At 37.5% G+C, this 20,880-nt stretch overlaps 1 protein-coding gene across 1 annotated transcript in view; it reads left to right on the forward strand.

Moving 5' to 3' along the window:
• The first annotated feature begins 15,851 nt into the window (after window positions 1–15,851).
• DGKI (diacylglycerol kinase iota) overlaps window positions 15,852–20,880 on the forward strand; it is a 237,482-nt gene continuing 232,453 nt past the window's right edge. The window contains exon 1 of the mRNA XM_021710904.1: window positions 15,852–16,252. Within this exon, the coding sequence (XP_021566579.1) occupies window positions 16,160–16,252 (93 nt within the window). The 5' untranslated portion in view covers window positions 15,852–16,159. The remainder of the gene's footprint in view (window positions 16,253–20,880) is intronic.

A 20,880-nucleotide genomic window follows, 5' to 3' on the forward strand; every position in this document is an offset into this window, starting at 1 on the left:
TAGAAAAATGGTGGAAATCATAAAGTTCATAGGGCTTATGGAACACCAACATGATAGAGAAAATAAATAAATAAATAAAGCAACCAGATAGTATGGTGAATGGAATAGTACTTTACATATCATTATTAACTCTGAACATAAATGGTCTCAATGTTCTACTAAAAAGATATATACTTGCAGAATGGGTTTAAAAAACACAATCCCCAAATCTGCTGCCTTCAAGAGACCCATGTAATTCACAAAAATTCCTATAGACCCAAGGTAAAGGGGTAGGGAAAAATATTCCTTGAAAATGGAAACCAAAAATGAGTAAGAATAGCCATTTTCACATCAGATGAAACAAATTTTAAATTAATAGTGGTAAAAAAAAAAAGCAAAGATAGTTATTATATAATAACAAAAGGATCAATCCAACAAGAAGACATAACAATTTTAAATATATATGCACCTAACACTAGAGCACCCAGCTTTATAAAACAATTCTATTAGATTTTATAAAATATAAGATAGACAGCAATACAATAATAGTGGGAGACCTCAACATTCCACTGACAGCAAAAGACATGTCATCAAGGCAGAAAATCAACAAAGAAACATTGGAGTTAAACCAGACTCTAGAGCAAAAGAAACTAGCAGACGTCTACAGAACATTCCATCCACAAACTACAAAATATACATTTTTCTCATCAGCATATGGAGCATTCTCCAAAACAGACCATATGATAGGCCACAAATTAAGTCTCAATACATTTTAAAAAATTGAAAAAAATCAACAAATTCAAAAAAATTCTCGGGCTACAGTGGAATAAAACCAGAAATGAACTCCAAAAAGAACTCACAAAACCAAACAAAAACATGGAAGTTAACCAATCTGCACCTGGATGATCCCTGGGTCAACAGTGAAATCAAGATGGAAATTTAAAAATTTCTCAAAATGTATGACAACAATGAAACAAGTTATCAAAACCTCTGGGACACAAAGATGTACTCATAGGAAAATTTATAGTGCTAAGGCCTACATTAATAAGACTGAAAGATTGCATATCAAAAACCTAACATCACACCTCAAGGAACTAGAAAAACACAAACAAATCAAACACAAAGCTAGCAGAAAAAAAGAAATATTAAATATCAGAGTAGAACTAAATGAAGTTGAAATTTTAAAAGGCAATGCAAAGGATTAATGAAACAAAAGTTATTTTTTTGAAAAGATACACAAAATTGATACATCACTAGTTAGATTAATTTAAAAAGGAAGAGGGAAGACTCAAATTAGCTCAATCAAATGAAATGGAGACCTTTCAACTGATAAACAGAAATTCAGAAGATCATCTAGACTATTATGGACATCTCTATGCAAATAAACTAGACAATCTAGAGGAAATGGATGAATTCTTGAAAACATGCAACTCCCTAACCTTGAATCAAAAAGATATAGAAACCATGAACAGACCAATAATGAGTAGTGAGATTGAAACAGTAATTAAAAGTCTCCCAACAAAAAAAAAACTCCAGGACCTGATGGACTCACAGCTGAATTCTACCAGACCTTCAAAGAAAAACTGGTACCAATTTTACTGAAGCTATTCACAAAATTAAAGAAGAAGGAATCCTCCCTAACTCATTCTGTGAGACCAGTATTACTCTGATACCAAAGCCAAGAAAAGACAGCAAAAAAGGAAAACTAAAGGTCAATATCCCTTATGAATATAGATGAGAAAATCCTCAACAAAATATTAGCAAACTAAATTCAACAGCACATTAAAAAAAATAACACACCATGACCAAGTGGGTTTTATACCAGAGATGCAAGGATGGTTCAACATATTCAAGTTAATAAACATGATTCGCTACATAAACAGAATTAAAAACGAAAATCATATGATCATTTCAATAGATACAGAAAAAACATTTGATAAAATCCAGTATTCCTTTATGATACAAACCCTTAGCAAAATAGGCATAGAGGAAATATCCCTCAAAATAATAAAAGATATATATGACAAACACACAGCCAGTGTCATCCTGAATGGAGAAGAGTTGAACACATTTCCCCTGAGAACTGGAACAAGGCAACATAGTAATTGATAGCTAGAATAATCAGACAAATACAAATTGGAAAACAAGAAATCAAGCTATCTTGAATGTTGACTATAAGATTTTATAGCTAGAGAATCCTAAAGACTCCTCCAAATACTCCTGGACTTGATAAATAAATTCAGTAAACTTTCAGTATACAAAATCAACACACATAAATCATTAGCACTGCTATATACCAGCAGTGACCAAGCTAAGAATCAAATCAAAAACTCAATTCCATTTACAATAGCAGCCAAAAAGCTAAAATACCTAGGAATATATTTAACCAAGGAGGTGAAAGATTTCTACAGGGAGAACCACAAAACTCTGATGAAAGATATTTAGGGAACATAAACAAATGGAAAAACATCTCATGCTCATGAATTGGAAGAATACATTGTTAAAATGATTATATTACCAAAATTAATCTACAGATTCAACTCAATCCCTATCAGACTACCAATTTCATTTTTTACAGAATTAGAAAAAACAATCCTAAAATTAATATGGAACCAAAAAAGAGCCAGCATAACCAAAGCAAACTTAAACCAAAATAACAAAGCTGGAGGTATCATATCACCTGACTTAAAATTATACTACAAGGCTGTAGTAACCAAAACAGCATGATATTGATACAAGAGTAGACACCTGGACTACTGGAACAGAGTAGAGAATCTAGAAATAAATGCAAATACCTACAACCAACTGATCTTTGACAAAGCAGACAAAAACATGCATTGGGAAAAGAATACCTGATTCAACAGATCGTGTTGGGAAAATTGGATAGCTACCTGCAGAAAAATGAAACTCGATCTCTATCTCTCCCCATATAAAAAAATTGACTCAAGATGGGTTAAAGACTTAAATGACTGACCTGAACCCATAAACATCCTAAAAGAAAACCTGGGATGAACTCTTACGGACATCAGCCTAGACAAGCAATTTATGACTAAAACCCTAGAAGCAAATACAACAAAAGCCAAAAATAGACAAGAGGAATGTAATTAAACTAAAGAGCTTAAACTAAAGTGCACAGAAGGACAAATAATTAACAGAGTAAATAGGCAACCTATAGAATGGGAGAAGGTATTTGCAAACTATACCTCTGATGAAGAACTAATATCCAGAATCTACAAATAACTCAAACAAATCAGCAAGAAAAAAAATCAAATAACCCCATTAAAAAGTGGGCAAATGACATGAACAGACATCTGTATATCTCAAAAGAACATACACAAATGGCCAACGAACATTTGAAAAATGCTCAACATTACTCATCATGGAAATGCAAATTAAAACCACAATGAGCTATCACCTTACATTAGTCAGGATGGCCATTACTAAAAAATCAAAAAACAGTAGATGCTGGCATGGATGCAGAGAAAAGGGAATGCTTATACACTGTCGGAGAGGTATACAAATTAGTACAACCTCTATGGAAAGCAGTATGGAGATTTCTCAAAAAACTAAAATAGATCTACCATTTGATCCAGCAATCCCACTACTAAGTATCTACTCAAAGGAACTGATGTTATTATATAAAAAAGACACCTGCACTCGCATAATTTACAATTGCAAAGATATGGAATCAACCTAAATGTCTATCAACCGAGCAGTGAACAATGAAAATGTGGTATCTACATATATACTACGGAATGCTATTTATCTATACAAAAAATGAAATAATGTCTTTTGCAGCAACTTGAATGGAATTAGAGAACATCATCCTAAGTGAACTAACTCAGGAACAGAAAACCAAACACTGTATGTTCTCGCTTATAAGTGGGAGCTAAGCTAAGGATATGCAAAGACACAGAGAATGTTATAATGGACACAGGAGACTCAGAAAGGGGGGAAGGGGAGCAGGGACAAAAAAACTCACCTATTGGGTTCAGTGTGCACAGGAGGGGGTGGTGGAAACACTTAAGTCACAGATCAAAAACTATTTGTACCTCCTGAGGCTATTGAAATACAACAATTCAAATTTTTTTTTAATTTTTAAAAATTTCTATTTTAAAGATGCGGCGTACAATTCAGGGTTAGGTATACAAATGGTCATTGTACAGGTAAAGTTTGGGTCTCACTAATACCTGTTACTTCTGAGAATTTGACATTGATTTGGATTTCGATATGGCTGGAAGGGCGGCTTGAAGGTTTTATTGGGTGTCCTCATTATTCTAGTGCTTACATAACAGGCCAAGAGACCGGTGTGGAGATTCTGCTAATTACCCACTTACACAACTGGAGACCAGGGAAATTAACCCTGATGGACTTGTGGAGGCAGTAAACTCTAAATACAGATATTCCCCTACATACGAATGAGTTCAGTTCTGAGAGCACGTTTGTAAGTCCAACTTGTTCATAAATCCAACAAAGTTAGCATAGGTACCCAACTAACACAATTGGCTACAAGCTACCAGCTATGTCACTGCTGATTTTACACTTGCTTCCAGACATCCTGGCCTCAAAATAAAGATATTATACTACTGTACTCTACGCTGAACTGTACAGAAAAGTACACAAAAGCACAACCACTTGTAGCGTATGCATGCATGTGACAATGTACAACAGATACATGATCCAACGTAATTGGACATGTGAACACACATTTGCATCTTTGTAAGTTCACAACTTGAAGGTTTTTGTGTAGAAGACTTACTGTACTAGCCCTGGTCCAAGGCTCTGTTTTTTAATGGAGCCTCATACATCCTTAATCGGATAGGGGACCTTGGTGCTGCATCATACCCAGAGTATACATATAAACTTCTACACTTGTCCTATAGTTTTTAAAATATTTGGACACTCCTCTGACCTCAGTGTACAGCTACCCAAGCAAATGGACATAGATCCTTTGAATTCTAAGTCTGGGAAAATGTTGCCCTAGACCCTTGTTGTAATGTTACAAGATTCTTCTCCTGGGAGCTTGCCCTCTCCTTCATTTAGTGGGTTCTATCTTTGAAAATTTGCTTAGCTCATGGAAGAGGGCATAAGACTGTGACTTTTTTGAAACAACTTCCTTCATCTCTCTGGATCTTCTATTCTTGAATTCTTTTGATTGTAGCAATTGAGAAATATTCCTTTTATCTGATAATTTAACTTACTGTAGAAATGTGATGCTGCGATAACCATTTCCAAAGCTCTCTAGGTCAAGCTTCCTTGGCTGCAACTTCAATCTTAAAATAAGTGCGCCCACCTTGCTTTGATGGTTAAGTGCTGCTGCATGGTCAATATTATTTTAGAATTCAATAATTACAGTTATTTATCAGAAGGATCATTCTGTAAAGCATTTCCTACCATCAGGGCTAACCTATGAAGGAGAGCCACCTCTGATCTTTTGAACAGTGATGGTCCCTTTCATTCTAGCACATTTCTTACTGCTCTGGTAAATGGAGTGCCCTTTGAGCCTCTTGCAGATCATGGTCAACTGATGGGCATTTCAGCTGTACTTAATAGAGCAGCTTTACATGCTTGTTTCTGTGAAATGTGTTTATGTCTTCCGTCATCACAGCAGTTCAGGCATTCATACTTAACATGGATCATTTCTTTGCTCAAGTATTCAAAAGCCATCCTTGTGTTAGTATTAAAGCATCGTAGTGTTAGCGTCATCCTCCAGGGTTCTCGAGAATGTGACAAATCTTCTATGATAGATGAGTTCTCACAACAAGAAGCTCATTTTATCCATCTTTAAGTTCTGCCCCTCTTTATCCTACACCTTCAGGCCCTAGGCCACTCCTGCCAGGATGTATTGGTTAGGTTCTGCAGCTGGATCTTTTGAGATGCCGTTTTTTCGCTCTTTGCAGCTTCTTTACCTTTCCTGATGAGGCACATTGCTGCAAAAAGACTATTAGGTAATTTTATATACTACTGGGAAGAGTATATGTAATGAAACTCCAAAGGGAAAGCAAAACTATTTCTAGAGACAGATTCCCTTCTCTCTCTAAGGCATATATTGCGTGACAATATTACCTTGACATAAATTCATGAAGCCAGAATGGGCAAAATCAGAGTAATTCTGGAAAACTCTAAAGTCACTTTCTCAGTTGTCCGGGAATAGTATAGCAACATAGTCTAAGTTTACACACACACACAAAATGTAGCTAACTCTGCCAGCAGAAGGGAGTTTTCTTTAATAAGTTAGTTAAGCGTAAAGCACGCAATTATTTCTTGTAATGTCACACCATCAGCAAGAGTATGGTTTCACTGAAGAGCTGACAGAATGACATGATTTATAGTTGGTAATTGTTAACATCAATCCTACCTCTAAAAAATATTTAGACTATTTTAACTAGTCTTGTTTTTTTTTCCATGAAACAAACTTCTTAGTGAATATTTTTAGCATTATAATGATAATTTTTATTGGTAAGGTTATTATAAGTCAATCAGAGATGGAAATTAATTTTAATGAATGAACATTATCATAATTATGGCTAGTTGCATCATTAGGAAAATACTTTCCTTTAAGGAACCTTCCTGGTATTCTAGGACAAAGATAAACTCAACAGATAAGGTTCATATATAGTTTTGGTCTTAATTGAATATAACAATAACTACTCATATAAAGCATTTTTGTCCTAGAATCAGGATGGTTATAAAAATATGAAATATAAATATCATAGCTAAAATAGTCAACATGCAAATTAAAATGTAAATCAGTAGCCATTGTTATAGGTGTCTATCTTAATTCCAAGGCCTTGGGTTAAGCTGTCCACTTCCATGAAGTCATCTGTTTCTGAAATGTAAAAGGCTTGAAAATCATTGCTTAGTTTTTTTCATACAGTCTGACACATTTGTGGTAACAGTGTTAACTTGTATGGTAAATTTTGTGTCCTGCTTTTTTTGTTTTTCCCCCAGAACACTGAATGATCTATAGCTCATAGCAGAAGCCTTCAAATAAATGAATGGAAAAAGCAAAAACTATCTGAGAGCGATAAGGCTTATTGGCTCTGGCTAATGTATTGTAATTACCAATGACATTAGAATGGAGGATCTTGGAATACTCTATTAGGGAATAATAAAATGTCAATCTATGGGTATAAGTTAGTGAGTCCCCTGAGGCAAGAACATTTTATGAACAATAAAGGCATTGGCTAATTTTCAGAGGCTTTAATTAATGCCATAAAACATATTGTAATTAAACCTAAGAGACAAGAATTTATATTTCTCAAAGATGATTGTAATACAGTAATTGTGTAGATTGACATAATTTGTAGCATTTTCAGAAGTTATAAAGATATAACTCAGTTTATAAAGACTGTTTATTATAATCCAATTTAGATGAACATATGTTTACATCTTGACGATCTCATATGTTTATAACAATTTTAACTTAAGACAGTACAATTAATATAGGAACTTTCATAAATTAGGGTTTCTATGAGTAAATAAACTGTAGTCTTACAAAAGCTAGAATACGATGCTAACATTTTTTCATTGTGTTAAAATTAGAGAAAAGTTATATTCTCAAACTAGCCTAATATACAAGGATTTATGTTGCCAGGCAAGGGTATACAGAGCAGTGGAAAACTGGGTTGAAGGTGTTGAGGAAGAAAAACCAATGATTTGCATGTATTAAAGACTGGTTCACAGTAGATTTTGCTCCTTAAATATTGAAGGTTGCACTCTGGTTCAGATAGAAGTAGTCCATAAGTTAGTAGACAGTTGGGTAAAACAAATGCCATTATAAAAAATTTGTCAGAAAAGAATTTTCAGTTAGGTTGGTGTGGGTCTATTTCTGGTTCATTTGAAGGTATTAGTTACTTATCAGCTTAGGCTGGTGGGATACAGAAACAGTTGTTTACCAACTTCAGTTGGTTGTGTTGAAACAACCAGTTTGAGATCCTCTAACAAAATCAAAGTAGAAACATTTTCTTTTACATTGGTGAGTACCAAGTCGTTTTGTTATTTCAGTCCTATGGGATATATTTATAAGAGTGATCTAACAGTTATTTTAAAATTTCAATCTTATTTTGCTAGAAATTATGGACTTTGTATCTAACGAAACATATGGTATACACTTTAGAGATGAAATACAAAATGTCTAAACAAGTATTTTCTAAAAATCATAAGGAGTATTTGTGTAAAAATGTGTGAAGTTCTGAGTTTTAAGATAAATATTAACAGAAGTAAACTGGTTTAGTCTTATTTTATCATTCCCATGGATTTGCCCTTTGTAATACCACAGACTGGCTAGTGGATGTGGAGGGGTTCATTTTCCTGTTCTTTAATATTTTAGAGGCAGGAGGAATGTCAACTCTTGTGCTGGACAAAATCAAGTCAAACAGGGAATCAGCCTATGGTCAGGAGATTCTCTCACCTCAAACCTTAGTTAAACACAGAAACAATAAAATAAACCCAGCTCATTTTAAGTACAGCCTTTTTTCTGGTTTCATCCGAGGCTGTAAAGCTGAGTGCCATTTGGTGCCTGCCCTAGATGGCAGAAGAAATGAGAAGGCAACAGAGCTTTCATGGCTCAGAATAATTCTTGTTTAAACTTTATTCAATTTGGTTGAAAAACTCCAGAGAACCAAAAGTGACCTTATCCCTCAATGTTCTTGGTGTTTTTAATTCTGAAGTCAGTTGGCTCCAAAACATCTGGTCTCAGATCCCTATCTTTCTCTTTGATAGTACTGAATAAAATAGTCCTTCACAGTCATAAAGTCAGTTGAAATTCAGTCAGGGCCTCTGCCAGTCCCATAATAGCAGATTTGGGCCAGCATTTAAAAATGGATAATTTGGAATCTAGTTCATTTTGCCACGCTGAGAACCTGATCCAAATCTTCGTGTAGCAGGTGGTTTATGGGGACTGAAGGCTCCAATGGGGTTTTATTTATGTCTCTGTGTTAGATGGTGACCCCGAAGCCATGGTGGCTATAGCTGCCAGGCTAGAATCTGAAACAAAGTGCTGAGCTGATGATCACCAGGCTGCTTTCCAAGGGACTCACCACAGTTATGTTTAAGCATAGTGCCCAGTGCCCCAGTTGTGACTGGCCTTGTTTGTTTCTGGTACCAGCCTATCAGTTCCACAGTGTCTTATATCTGATTTCCCTCTGAAACCAGAAGGCCAATATTCAGTAGAGGGATGGGGCTGAATGCACACACCTTTTACCATTGAGTGGAGTATCACTTAGTCATATAATAGGCACCAGAAGGCTTTCTCAGTATGTGGTAGGATTTTTCAGATGGAACACTGAGGCCAGGAAGCAGTGTTTATTCCAGGAAGCAGTGTTTATTCATGCTGGCACCAGCTCAGTGGATTCACATCCAAAGGCTGAACCCCAAGCACAGGGGGGCATTGCCTTTTATATATTTTTAGGTTCTTTGTCCCCCTGATAAGGCTTAAATATTAGTAACATACAGGCTAGTTGGGTATTTCACAGCTCAAGGTTGCAGTGGACGTACACATGTGCACTACAGATTGGGGGCTAGATTCCTTTCTAACAGAAATCTTCCAAGAAAGGTCTTATCTTACGGTGCTAGAAGGACTATTCTATTATTCTTGGAAGGCTTTTATCTTACTGTACTAAGAGGGCCCCTTCTTTATCCTGGGAAGGCCTTCATTTTATTAGGTTGGGAGAAGGGCTCCCTGCCTAAAGTGAGGTAGTGGAAGAGGCTCTCTTGATAGATCTTGGCAATAAAAGTGCTCTTTATATATTTTTATCCATGTGCATGGCCCCATTTGATGCTTAGCACTACCTATGTAGGAGAGGTTTGTACTGTTATTTCTGTTTTCAGGTGAAGGGGGATGTTAGAAGAGTTAAGTGGTTTGCCTGAGATCACTCAGCCAAAAAGAAGACCCAAGAACTCCTCAGTCTTGCTCTCTCTCCTCTGCTTCTGTTTGATCCTTGGCCATCTGCTGTATGTGTGGATGGAACAGTGGCCTGGTAATAGAATTTAAGACCCGCAGCAATGCATTTGAAACCACCACATTTAGTACACCTCTGGTTGTGGCTACTACTGCTGTCATGCCACAAATTCTACCACATTGAATTTCAGTCACATAGCATTTTAATGTTGCAGACTTAAAAATGAATCTTATATTCCTAGCATGTTTGCAGTGTCTGTGGGGTTAAGTTTTTTTTTTCCTGGGGAAGGGGCTGTGAGAAGACATATTTTCAGATGACTTGAGTAAGATTACTAAAGTCTGGAGAGCATGAAGTTTGTAACTGGATCATGATGTGGTAGCAGCAAGCTTCCTGTTCAGTCATTTGGAGAATATTCCATGTCTCTGATGTTCAAAGAACTATGCCAAATTGCTAAGAACCATATAGGGACTGCTTTTAAAGAGCTTACACTTCCATTTGTGAGATAAAACACATGCACGTAAAATAACCAGCAGTGCAGGACAGTGATTTATAATGGCAAGGGCAAATACAAGTAGCAAGGCCTACGGGATTTTTATTGAGGCCTGTTCACATAAGCACCTCTGCATAGCATATACCCAAGTTCCAGAAGCCCAGAAGGAAAGCAGGTATTCAGCATAAACCACATTGTGTGTGCAAACAGTTTAGGCCTAACGAGCCACTCTCAACTGTTTGGGAACTGGAGAAACCCTCCTGAAATCCAAGTTCCCAAGTGCCAACCAGGAGCCATGCTTGCAAGCAGCCTTTCTAAGAATAAGAGTCTCAGGCTTGCTATGTCAACTCTTTTTTGCACAGAGAGTGAAAATATTATCACAGAGTTTGTGTAAAAAAGGTATGCTTTTATGTGTATACAGAAGGGCTACAAGTACAGTTTTGTTACACGCATCTACCACATAGTGGTGCAATCTGGGCTTTTAGTATAGCTATCACCCAAATAGGAGAAAGGGCTATTGATGAAGACATTTTTCAAAATCTAAGAGAGTCTGCTATTAAGAAGAAGTCCTGTGTCTGGAACTGACAGTTGAGGCTGAAGCAAAAGAGGATTAGAGGAAGAAGCCCATAGCACAGAATACTGAAACCAGTCATGGTCTCACCTCCACATCTAGGAGACTGGAGTGGCAGAACTGGTGTGGTGTATTAGGAAAGAGGGTAGAGAGGTTCAAAGGGAGGAAATGTCCAAGAGTGTATAAAGCACTGCAGATAGGAGTTATGGGCACCGCATAATGCCATTGGGACATCATTTAATAATGTGTCAATTGATTTTAACTTAAAATGATCTGTACACATTAAGAAAGACTTATTCAACCAGTGCCTTGAATAGCTTTTCTGCTTGTCATGTCGTTCTGTTTTCTTTCCATCACCTTACAAATGCCCCGTTTTTAGCGTATTTTTGTGATTGCTTTTCATTTGTATGGGTTTAGCTTTTGTAGGCAGAGGGAAATAACTGAGCTCTAGAAAGGCTAAAAAAAAATTCTTTGAGCAATACTGCATACTTCTCTCTGGTAATTATTTAGGGACAACAGTAGCTGAAAATCACCTCTTCGGTTCTTGATGGAAAAGTAATTCTGTTTGTTTATTAGTGAAGGACATTAAAGAAATGTGTTTGCCATTTCACTGATCTCATTGCTACTTGCTGGTAAAGAACAAAAATTAAAACCTAGTTGTTTTGAGTGCAAAAAGCTATTTGTTTTGATGAAAATGTTTGAATTTACTTCTACACCATTGGACTTCTCCCAGACCCTGACTTCTAGGTACTGTCTCTCTGACATTCTGTTTCTCTTTTTCTGGACTGTCAGATGCTAAAACTGTCTAGAGCCTCCGAGGTGTATGGTCACTGTTATATAGCACCATGCCAACCAACAGTGGCTTCTCCTTTGCTTATAATAAAAACATATTAGAACTACATTTATTTATTTTTTTAAATCTCTTTCATGTGATGGACTTTGAGTTTTTAGTGGTCTAAGAAATACCATTGCCTCCTCCCTCTCACACTTTGGTTGCTAGAGGAATAGAAAATTGTTGCAAGCAGAAAATGGATAGTATAGTACTCAGTACGACATTGCAGTTTAATTACCTCCAGTGATGGGTGACCGTTCTGCCTTATTCACTTTGTTGAGCTTCAGGAGGGCAAACGTGCTGTGATTGAGGTGGTTTTCAACTCTCTGTCTCTTGTCCTATATCCCAGGGCTTCCAGCAAAAGTTCTCCTTCCACAGTAAAGAGATTGTGGCTATCAGCTGTTCCTGGTGCAAGCAGGCGGTAAGTTTGGGATGAAATAAAACAATGCGGCTCACGTTTATCAAAATACACTTATGTCTTGATATGGATTCCTGTCTGTAAGTGGAAAGTTATTCCCATTTAATGTATTACTTTTCTCATAGAGGATCCTTGGAGGACGACAGACAAAAATCATAGAACAAGAGCATCTATGCTGGGAGAAACCAGAGCTAAATTAACCCCTTATGTTTTATATGCATTGAAGCTAGACATCAAAGCCTAGAAAATTCTCCCCTGGTTCTAGTGCTGAGACTGAAATCGAGGGCCTTTCACTCCTAGAGTACATTTTTTCCCCTCCACTGGATTGTTGAGAACTCCTCCCATGGTGGGTGAATGCAACATTAGCGACAGAGCAGTGTCCTACAGGAGTGAGTCCTCTAACACAAGGAGGCAAGCATCATGGTCCCTCAGGTGGCTCTTGCCTGTAATTCCAACACTTTGGGAGGCAGAGGCAGAAGGATTGCTTGAGCCCAGGAGTTTGAGACCAACCTGGAAGACATAGACCTCGTCCTTATTAAAAAAAAAAAAAAAAAAAAAAAAAAAGCTGGGCTTGGTGGCATATGCCTATTATTCCGGCTACTTGGGAGGCTGAGATGGGAGGATTTTTTGAGCACACTGCACTTCAGCCTGAATAACACAGTGAGACCTTGTCTCAATTGAAGAAGAAGAAGAAGAAGAAGAAGAAGAGGAAGAGGAAGAGGAAGAAGAAGGAAGAAGAAGAAAAAAGAAGAGAAGAGAAAAGAAAAGAGAAGAAAAGAAGAAGAAGAAGAAGACTGGTTCTTGTATTCTTTTGTAGGTTTGGATGTTCTTTTGGTTGTCTGTGTGCTCACTGAAATGCAGCTCTTTCTCACATTTGAACATATATATTCATTAGGAACTGATGATAATTTCTCTTCTCTCTCTCTCTCTCTCTCTCTCTCTCGGAATCTAATTCCTCTGTCCCTACCAAGTGTTACATTTTCTTATTTGATTGCCTGTGTACCTATTCTTTCTTTTACCAGATAATGTATAGTCTAACTCAGGGTTGGTAGACGACTATGGCCCATCAGCCAAGTTTGGCTGCTGCCTATTTTGTAAATACAGTTTTATAGGAACACAGCCATACCCAGTTATTTATGTGTTGTCTGTGGCTGTTTGTGCCGTTTCTGAATTGTCTACAGGTACTTTCATGCTACAGTGGCAGAGTTGAGTAATTGCAACAGAGATGGGTATACTCATAAGCCTGAACTATTTACTCTCTGGGACTTCATAGGAAAACTTTGCTGATCCCTGCTGTAATCTCTCAATCCACTATTCTTGCAGATGGTTATATGAGTAGGAATGTATTGTCCCATCTTTGCAAAGGAGATCTGGAAAGAAAAGACTGTGGTGTTTCAGTTAGGTTAAGGATTTACAGGAAATGTCATCCCTCTACACACATTGGATAGAGTGAGCCACACAGACCATGAAGCTGGAGCAGATGCATTTCATTGAAACATATGAAATGGATATTTTTTGGTGGGTCAAAACCATTTGAATTTTAGCAATCCTGTATACTACAACCTGATAATCTCTCTGGTGAACTGTTCTAGGCCCCTACATAGCAGGAGAACCTGCTGTTACTGGGTAGGGACTCAGTGGTCTGGAAAGCCCAGTGTTGTCATACCACCATCCTGCTGCTCTTTTTGTTCTTGGCAGTTTCATCTCCTTTCAGTTAGTTCCTCAAATAACTGTTGCACATCTGTTCAAGAACATGTTCACTAACTATAAGGCCGTCCTAGTTCTAGAATGAAATTCTATGCTATCAAGGCAATATCTCCCATTTGGGGAGGAAGAAGTAGATTCAGTGTCCAGGTGTCCTAATGTTCTCCAAGCAGCTGGTTATCCTGATCTGATGAGATCCCACTGGTGGCGCAGTCTTGTGGGCAGAGATGTACTCAAACAAGCTTCATCTACTTCTGCCAGTGTCACTACCAGGCTGTAGTGAGATGACTTATCCAGGGTCAGTTAATTTGGAAATTCAATCCTTCTTCCAATGAACATACAGGTGCATCCTCTTACATTAATCTATGACCCAGTCGAAACACTACAAAAGCCAATTTTCACTCGACATTTGCCATTGAGGTGTGAACAAGTCCACTTATCTTTGAGTGTCTCAATTTCCTACCCTGTAGAAGGAAGTTTTGCAGGGATTATAGATATAAAACATTTGAACACAAATTATGGTAGTGGCATATTTTAACAGTCCAAGTCAATTCCTTATAAGATATTTGATGTCAAACAAACAAATAAATAAGTGACCCTCTGTGGTATGGGAGAAAGAACCCTGGGTTTGGTATCTGGATTTCTGGGGTCAGGTTCTGATTCCACCATTTAAAAGCTATGATCTTAGACATACCTCTGGGTCTCCAGAGTGGAGATTACTCATGTGTAGATTGAGAGACTTGATGTACTCGATCTCTGAGATTTCCTACCATTTTAGAAATGTAATAGTTAAACTTTGGGGGATTTATTTAAATTGCTGAGAAAAAAATCAATTTTTATAGAAGATACTCAAAATTCCTCTGGTATATTTAAATGCAGATCATAAATAACTGATGACAGGGAGAATTATTAATTATTTTATCAGTATTTTATACACAATTGCTTGATTAATAATTACTCACAGCAGATTTTGAAATTATACAGAAATGAAACAAATCTCTCTAATGCTATGTAATCCAATTAGGACGACCATATTTGCCAGTTTTACTGAAACAGTTCTAATTTATGTTTGTTGTTTCAACATAATTATTATCAGTGATCCTTTTCACTTTTAAAATGGTTCCAGTTAAAATGATAAATTATGTGGTTACATTAAGTATAATACAAGTAGAAACTGAGGTTAAATGTTTAAAAATCACTGTGATTAAAATTTAAGGCCCGTGATGATTGCATAATGTTGATTTTAGGCTTATTAGAAAATAAATGTTATTGCACATCACTATTATTTTGTAGTCACACAAAAGATGACTGAAAATGTACATTGGTTGCTCAAGGCCAAAGTTCACCAGTCTGAGTGTCACAGTTGGGGTACAGAAGCCTCTAATACTGTGGTATTGTTATGATCATTAAGTCTACATTTACTACGTTCCTTTCAAAAGCAAAAATCACTTTAGACTTGCCATATAACAGGGCCATTGCATTTTTTTTTTTTTTTTTTTTTTTAGTTGGAGTCTCGCTTTGTCACCCAGGCTGGAGTGCAGTAACACACTCATGGCCACCCCACCATTGACCTGCTGGGCTCCAGTGATTCTCCCGCCTCAGCTTTCCAAGTAGCCAGAACTACAGGCACGCACTACCATGTCCAGCTAATTTTTTTGATTTATTGTAGAGATAAGGTCTAGCCAAGTTGCCTGGGCTGGTCTTGAACCCACGGGCTCAGGCAATCTACTTGCCTTGACCTCCCAAAGTGCTGGGATTACAGGTGACCATTGCATTTTATAAGGGGCCTTAGAAAAACCCACCACAAGCAATCTCTTACTGACTTCTTTAAACTGGAAAGTCGACCTGGGAGAATTTATTTTTATGATAGAAAAAGGACTGTAGGCATTGCTTTCCTATTTGTCTTCATTGCTAACTGTGCAAAGTTAGGATTAATAGAACCCTCCAAGACTCTAAGACCTTAATGTAAGTATTCCGTGAAACAACTAAAACTTTTAGCAGGCTTCATCCTTTTAGATCTATTTCTTATCAATTGTTATAAGTTAATGAACTGAAATAAATTTGAAATCAGGTCTCTGAGCTCTTGGGGCAGGTTGGGTGGTGACAAACAAAGCGTCCGTCCTTAGTGTGTGCCTGGTGTATGTGTGTGTTGCGTGGGTGTGTGCGTGCATACTTACTCCATCTTGCTGCAGTGTTACTCTTTGCCTAGAATTGTTCACTGGCCTGTTTTTCTCTTCAGTTTCACAATAAGGTGACCTGCTTCATGCTGCATCACATTGAGGAACCCTGCTCCCTGGGGGCTCATGCTGCTGTTATTGTCCCGCCCACCTGGATCATTAAGGTGAAGAAACCTCAGGTAACTGCCAGGACCCTGGTGCTGCTGGGCCAGTGCAGAGGAAAATGAACTGCTGCTTCCTGCTTTTCCCCCCATAGCTAGGCTTTGAGTTCCTCTGACCTCTTCACTCCTCCCCAGGCCCTACGCTTAGTGTCCACAGTTCATCCCACTGGCCTGTCACGTGACTGCGTTGGGCTCTCTCATGGCACCAGCCTCCTCATCGATGAAATCAAGATTCTAGAGCAGGAATATTGCCTCTTCCTTCATGTGCCCGGGATATTATCTTGGATAGGAGTTTTCCTAAGTTTTATTGAGCACGGGTGGTGGGTGCAGCTGATTCTTAGACAACTCTCTTCTCTTCCAGCCTGGAAGGGAATGGATGCCCTTTCATTCCAAGAAAGTCAATGTGAGGGCACACTATGGATTCCATGGTTTGGTTAGGATTACCACCACTTCCAAGTGGAAAGACCGACTGTGAGTCATGACCTTCCTGAATACACAAGGCCTGCTTAGAGAGCAATGCTGTCTTTCTTAAAGCAAAGTAGAATTTGTGCCCTTAATGCCTAATCTCGTTTTGTAATCCCCTCAGTGTGCTTCCTGTCCTAGTAAGTTTCTGCTTCAACTTTCAGGGAAAACTTGGTGTTTCTCAGGAGGGTCATAGTCTTTGGTAGAAAATGTCTCTGCCTTTGTGCGTTACATCCTTGACAGTGAGCTCCAAGTTCTGGGATGATAGACTTTTAATACTACAGGGAGAGAGATTGTACCACCCTTAGGGTATAGGTACTTTAGGAAGACTTATCAAATGTAATACCTCTAAAAGATATGGTGGTACTAGTTCATGTGGTCTCCAGAGTCATCATATAATTCTTTCTCATTGATTCAGTTTTATTTAAAAACTCATGGTTCAGGGATATCGTTTTGCTTTGTGTGTTTTATATAAAGTTTAGCCTCTGTTGATGAGCAACGTTTATGAATTACATTTTTAAGTTAAAATCTATGGAGATCCTTGGGAAAATTTTCCCTGAGACAGGTGTAGAATCTACACACTAAAAAGTGGGGAGCCTAGTCCTTCATTTTCTATTTTAGAACAAAATGCCAAGATGTGTTAAATGAGTTGTCCAAGGTGACAAAACAAATGAAATATAGCACTGCTGTCTAAAATCCATTGTACCGAATTCCAACTTTTATTTTTAGATCTCTTTAACACTTCTACTTTTAATTTTTTTCTTAAAATTCAGTAATCTCTCTTTAAGACTTTATAATAAACATTCAAGGCTGGGCACAGTGGCTTATACCTGTAATCCCAATACTTTGGGAGGCCAAGGTGGGAGAATCACTTGAGCCTAGGTGTTTGAGACCAGCCTAGGTAATGTAGTGAGACCACGCCTCTACAAAATATTTTTTTAAAATTAGCCAGACATGGTAGAACTCACCTGTATTCCCAGTTATTTGGAAGGCTGAGGTAGAAGGCTTGCCTGAGCCCAGAAATTTGAGGCTGCGGTGAGCCGTGATTATGCCACTGAGTCCAGCCCGGGTGACAGTGTGAGACTTCGACTCAAAACAATAACAACAGAAAACCATTCAGTTAAATCAACACCTTTGCATTGAAAACTTATATTGTATCAGGAAGGCTACGAGGTATTGTGATTTCTGTCCTGAAGAAGGTTGTAGTTATCTTAAGGAGAGAACTTAAAGGGGAGCTTCATGAACAAGGCAGGTTTTATTATGCTTTTAAAGATGGGTGTGATTTAGATCAGTGGAAGAGAGAATAGCAGACAGGAGAATGGCACCCAAGCAAGCATACTGTGTCCAAATTTATATTCATGGATCCATGAGACTAGTTTGACTGAATTGCAAGGTTCATGTAGAGGGTAAGTAGGAGATGAACATATGGTTGCTTGGGTCTGAATGTAGAGGGATTTTTGATGCATGTGAACTTTATCCTGAAAAGGTGGGTTTTCTTTTAAGCAAAGATGTGATAAAGAAAAAAAAAATATTTTAGAAGGAAACAGCTAGGAAGAGTGAGTAAGATGACCTAGTGGTGTGGGATTTTTGAAGTCTGGAGACAGACCAGTTAAGAAAATCAGAAGATAATACCAGTTTGCAAGGACATTAAGTTTATTTTTCTAAACCTTAAAACAACAACAAAAACAACACCCAAGACCCCAAACCAAAACACCCTAAACCAAAAAATCTTTTTATGATGGAAACTTTTGAGCAAATGAAAAAAGGGAAAAGATAATAATGAATTCTGTAGCCATCAACTTTTCTGCCATTCTTGTTTCACCTGTCTCCTGCCAGGTCATATTTATATTTTCTTTTTCTTTTTATTAAACTTTTTATTTGGCGATTCACTTGCAGCTATAAGAAATAATACAGAGGAATCTCTTGTACCCTTGACAAATCTTCCCCTTTTGGTAACATCTTGCAGTGTTACAGTGCAGTATCACAACCAGGAGATTGAGCCAAGATACAGAACATTCCATCCCCACTAGGATTCCTACTGTTACCCTTTATAGCCACACCCATTTCCTCCTGGCTGCACCCTGTTTATACCATCTTCCTGGAAGTGGAGGCTCCTTCCTTTTTTTCTTTTGCTGAAGTATTTTAAAGCAAATCTTAGCATATCACTTATCTGTAGATATTTAATTTTGCCTCTCTAAAAGATAATAACATTTAAAAAAACTGTACAACGTTATCTCACCCATGAAAATTATTAAATCCCTAATTTTTTTTCTGATTGTCTCAAGTGTATCTTCTCACTGTTAAGTTTTTCAAATTAAAATGCAAACTCCACAACTGCCTTTTGTTAATACACCTCTTAAGGCTCTTTTAATCTATAATGCCATGCTCCCTTATTTTTCATGTCCTTTATTTGTTGAATAAATTTTGCTTAGTTTACCTGTAGGACTTCCCATGTTTTTATTTTGGCTGATTGTATCCTTATTGTATTTGAAAATGGTGTCCCTTACGGCCCATATTTCTTATAAACTAATATTTAGATGTACAACTCAATTTGATTCAGGTTTAACTTTCTGGAGGGGGGTGGAACTGTGTATTTCTATTATATTTCCATTACAGGAACATGATATCAGTTATTTTACTCTTAGTGATGCTAAGATCCATCAGTGGGCTCAGGAGTTGTCATCTTAACCATCTATCATGGAGTTCACTGTCAGCCTTTCACCTATTATGCGATCCATTAAAGATTCTTGACAAAATATTATTTCATTAGAGGTTGTCACAGGGCAGTTTTTTAGTTTTTACTCTTTTTTTTTCCATTTTTATTCCTTTTTACATGTTAGCTGTGTTTTTCCTATAAAGAGACCTTTCCTTCATTGCCAACAAATACATGGCACATGTTTGAGTGTTTGCTTTTATTTGTAAATGTTCAGAATAATAAGCCAAGATACCCTAGTAACCTTTATAGGTGGCTAAGAATTGTTGTGGTAGTAGTTGTTCTCTTTGAAGAGTACTAATAAAATTACATATATATATGATGTATTTCAATGCATTGTCATCATTATTCTTCTTACGTTCACACTGTTCCATTTTTGGCCAGTTGGAATCTCTTCCAAGTGGCTTCTGTCTCCATTTGTCATGAGCCATGAGGTTTTTGATAGCTTGCTCTTAGGAATAATGCCATGTTCCAGGATCATCTTATGCATTTCCTGTTCATACCTGGAATTGGCCATTTCTCTACAGGCTCTTGACTACTTTTAATGGGAGATGAAACTTATGGTTCACAGTCTGGAGGCACAGAGTTGATTATATATATATATATATATATATATATATATATATTCCATAATACTCCAAAAAATAAATGATAAAGGAGAAGATATTCCTAATTGAATTAAGTAACCATTTTAGAACCACATTTAAAGATGCTGTTGTAAGCAGTAGGGGGTCCACCAATGAGTCAGATGTGATCTACTCCCACAAAGAGTTTATTTGCTAAGGGGGAACATAGGTATAACTGTTTAAATCTGTGGACAACACAATTTCACCTTATGTAAATCCTTAATAAAAGAGTGCCTCCTGCTATCTTGGAAAGTTTTCATTTTGGTCAGTGTGCATCTTTGGGAGAAACACACATAGGAGAGTGAGAGGAAGGGACAAGACAGGTCAGTTGAATCAGCCATGGTCAGTGAGGGGTGCATATATCTAAGATGGAGTGTGGTACATGCCATCTAAGATGCAGAAACACAGTGAGAAAATGAAGCAGGATTGACTAATCTCAGTCATAGGGATCAGGGTTGGTTGAATGGGAATATGTCATTTGTGCTTGACCTTGAAGCATGTAGGCAGTATCATTGGAAAAGGGATGAGGAAGACAGTCTAAGTTAATAGAGCTCACCGAGAACAGCAGTTAAGATGGATCATCAAATAAAGTCAGCCTTATGAGGAATGTTTCGTCTAGACAAATGACTCCGATCCAGGCATGGTGGCTCATGCCTGTAGTCTCAGCACTTTGGGACCCAGAGGCGAGGGGATTGCCTGAGTCCAGGGGTTCAACACCAGCCTAGACTACTTAGGGAGACCTTGTCTCTACAATAAGTCAAAAAATTATCTGAGCATGGTTGTGTGTGCCTGTAGTTCCAGCTACTTGGAAGGCTGAGGCAGAGGATTGCCTGAGCCCAATAGGT

This window comes from Carlito syrichta, unplaced genomic scaffold (assembly GCF_000164805.1).
Source record: "Carlito syrichta isolate Samal-C Ts95f unplaced genomic scaffold, Tarsius_syrichta-2.0.1 Scaffold301636, whole genome shotgun sequence".
Lineage (NCBI taxonomy): Eukaryota > Metazoa > Chordata > Mammalia > Primates > Tarsiidae > Carlito > Carlito syrichta.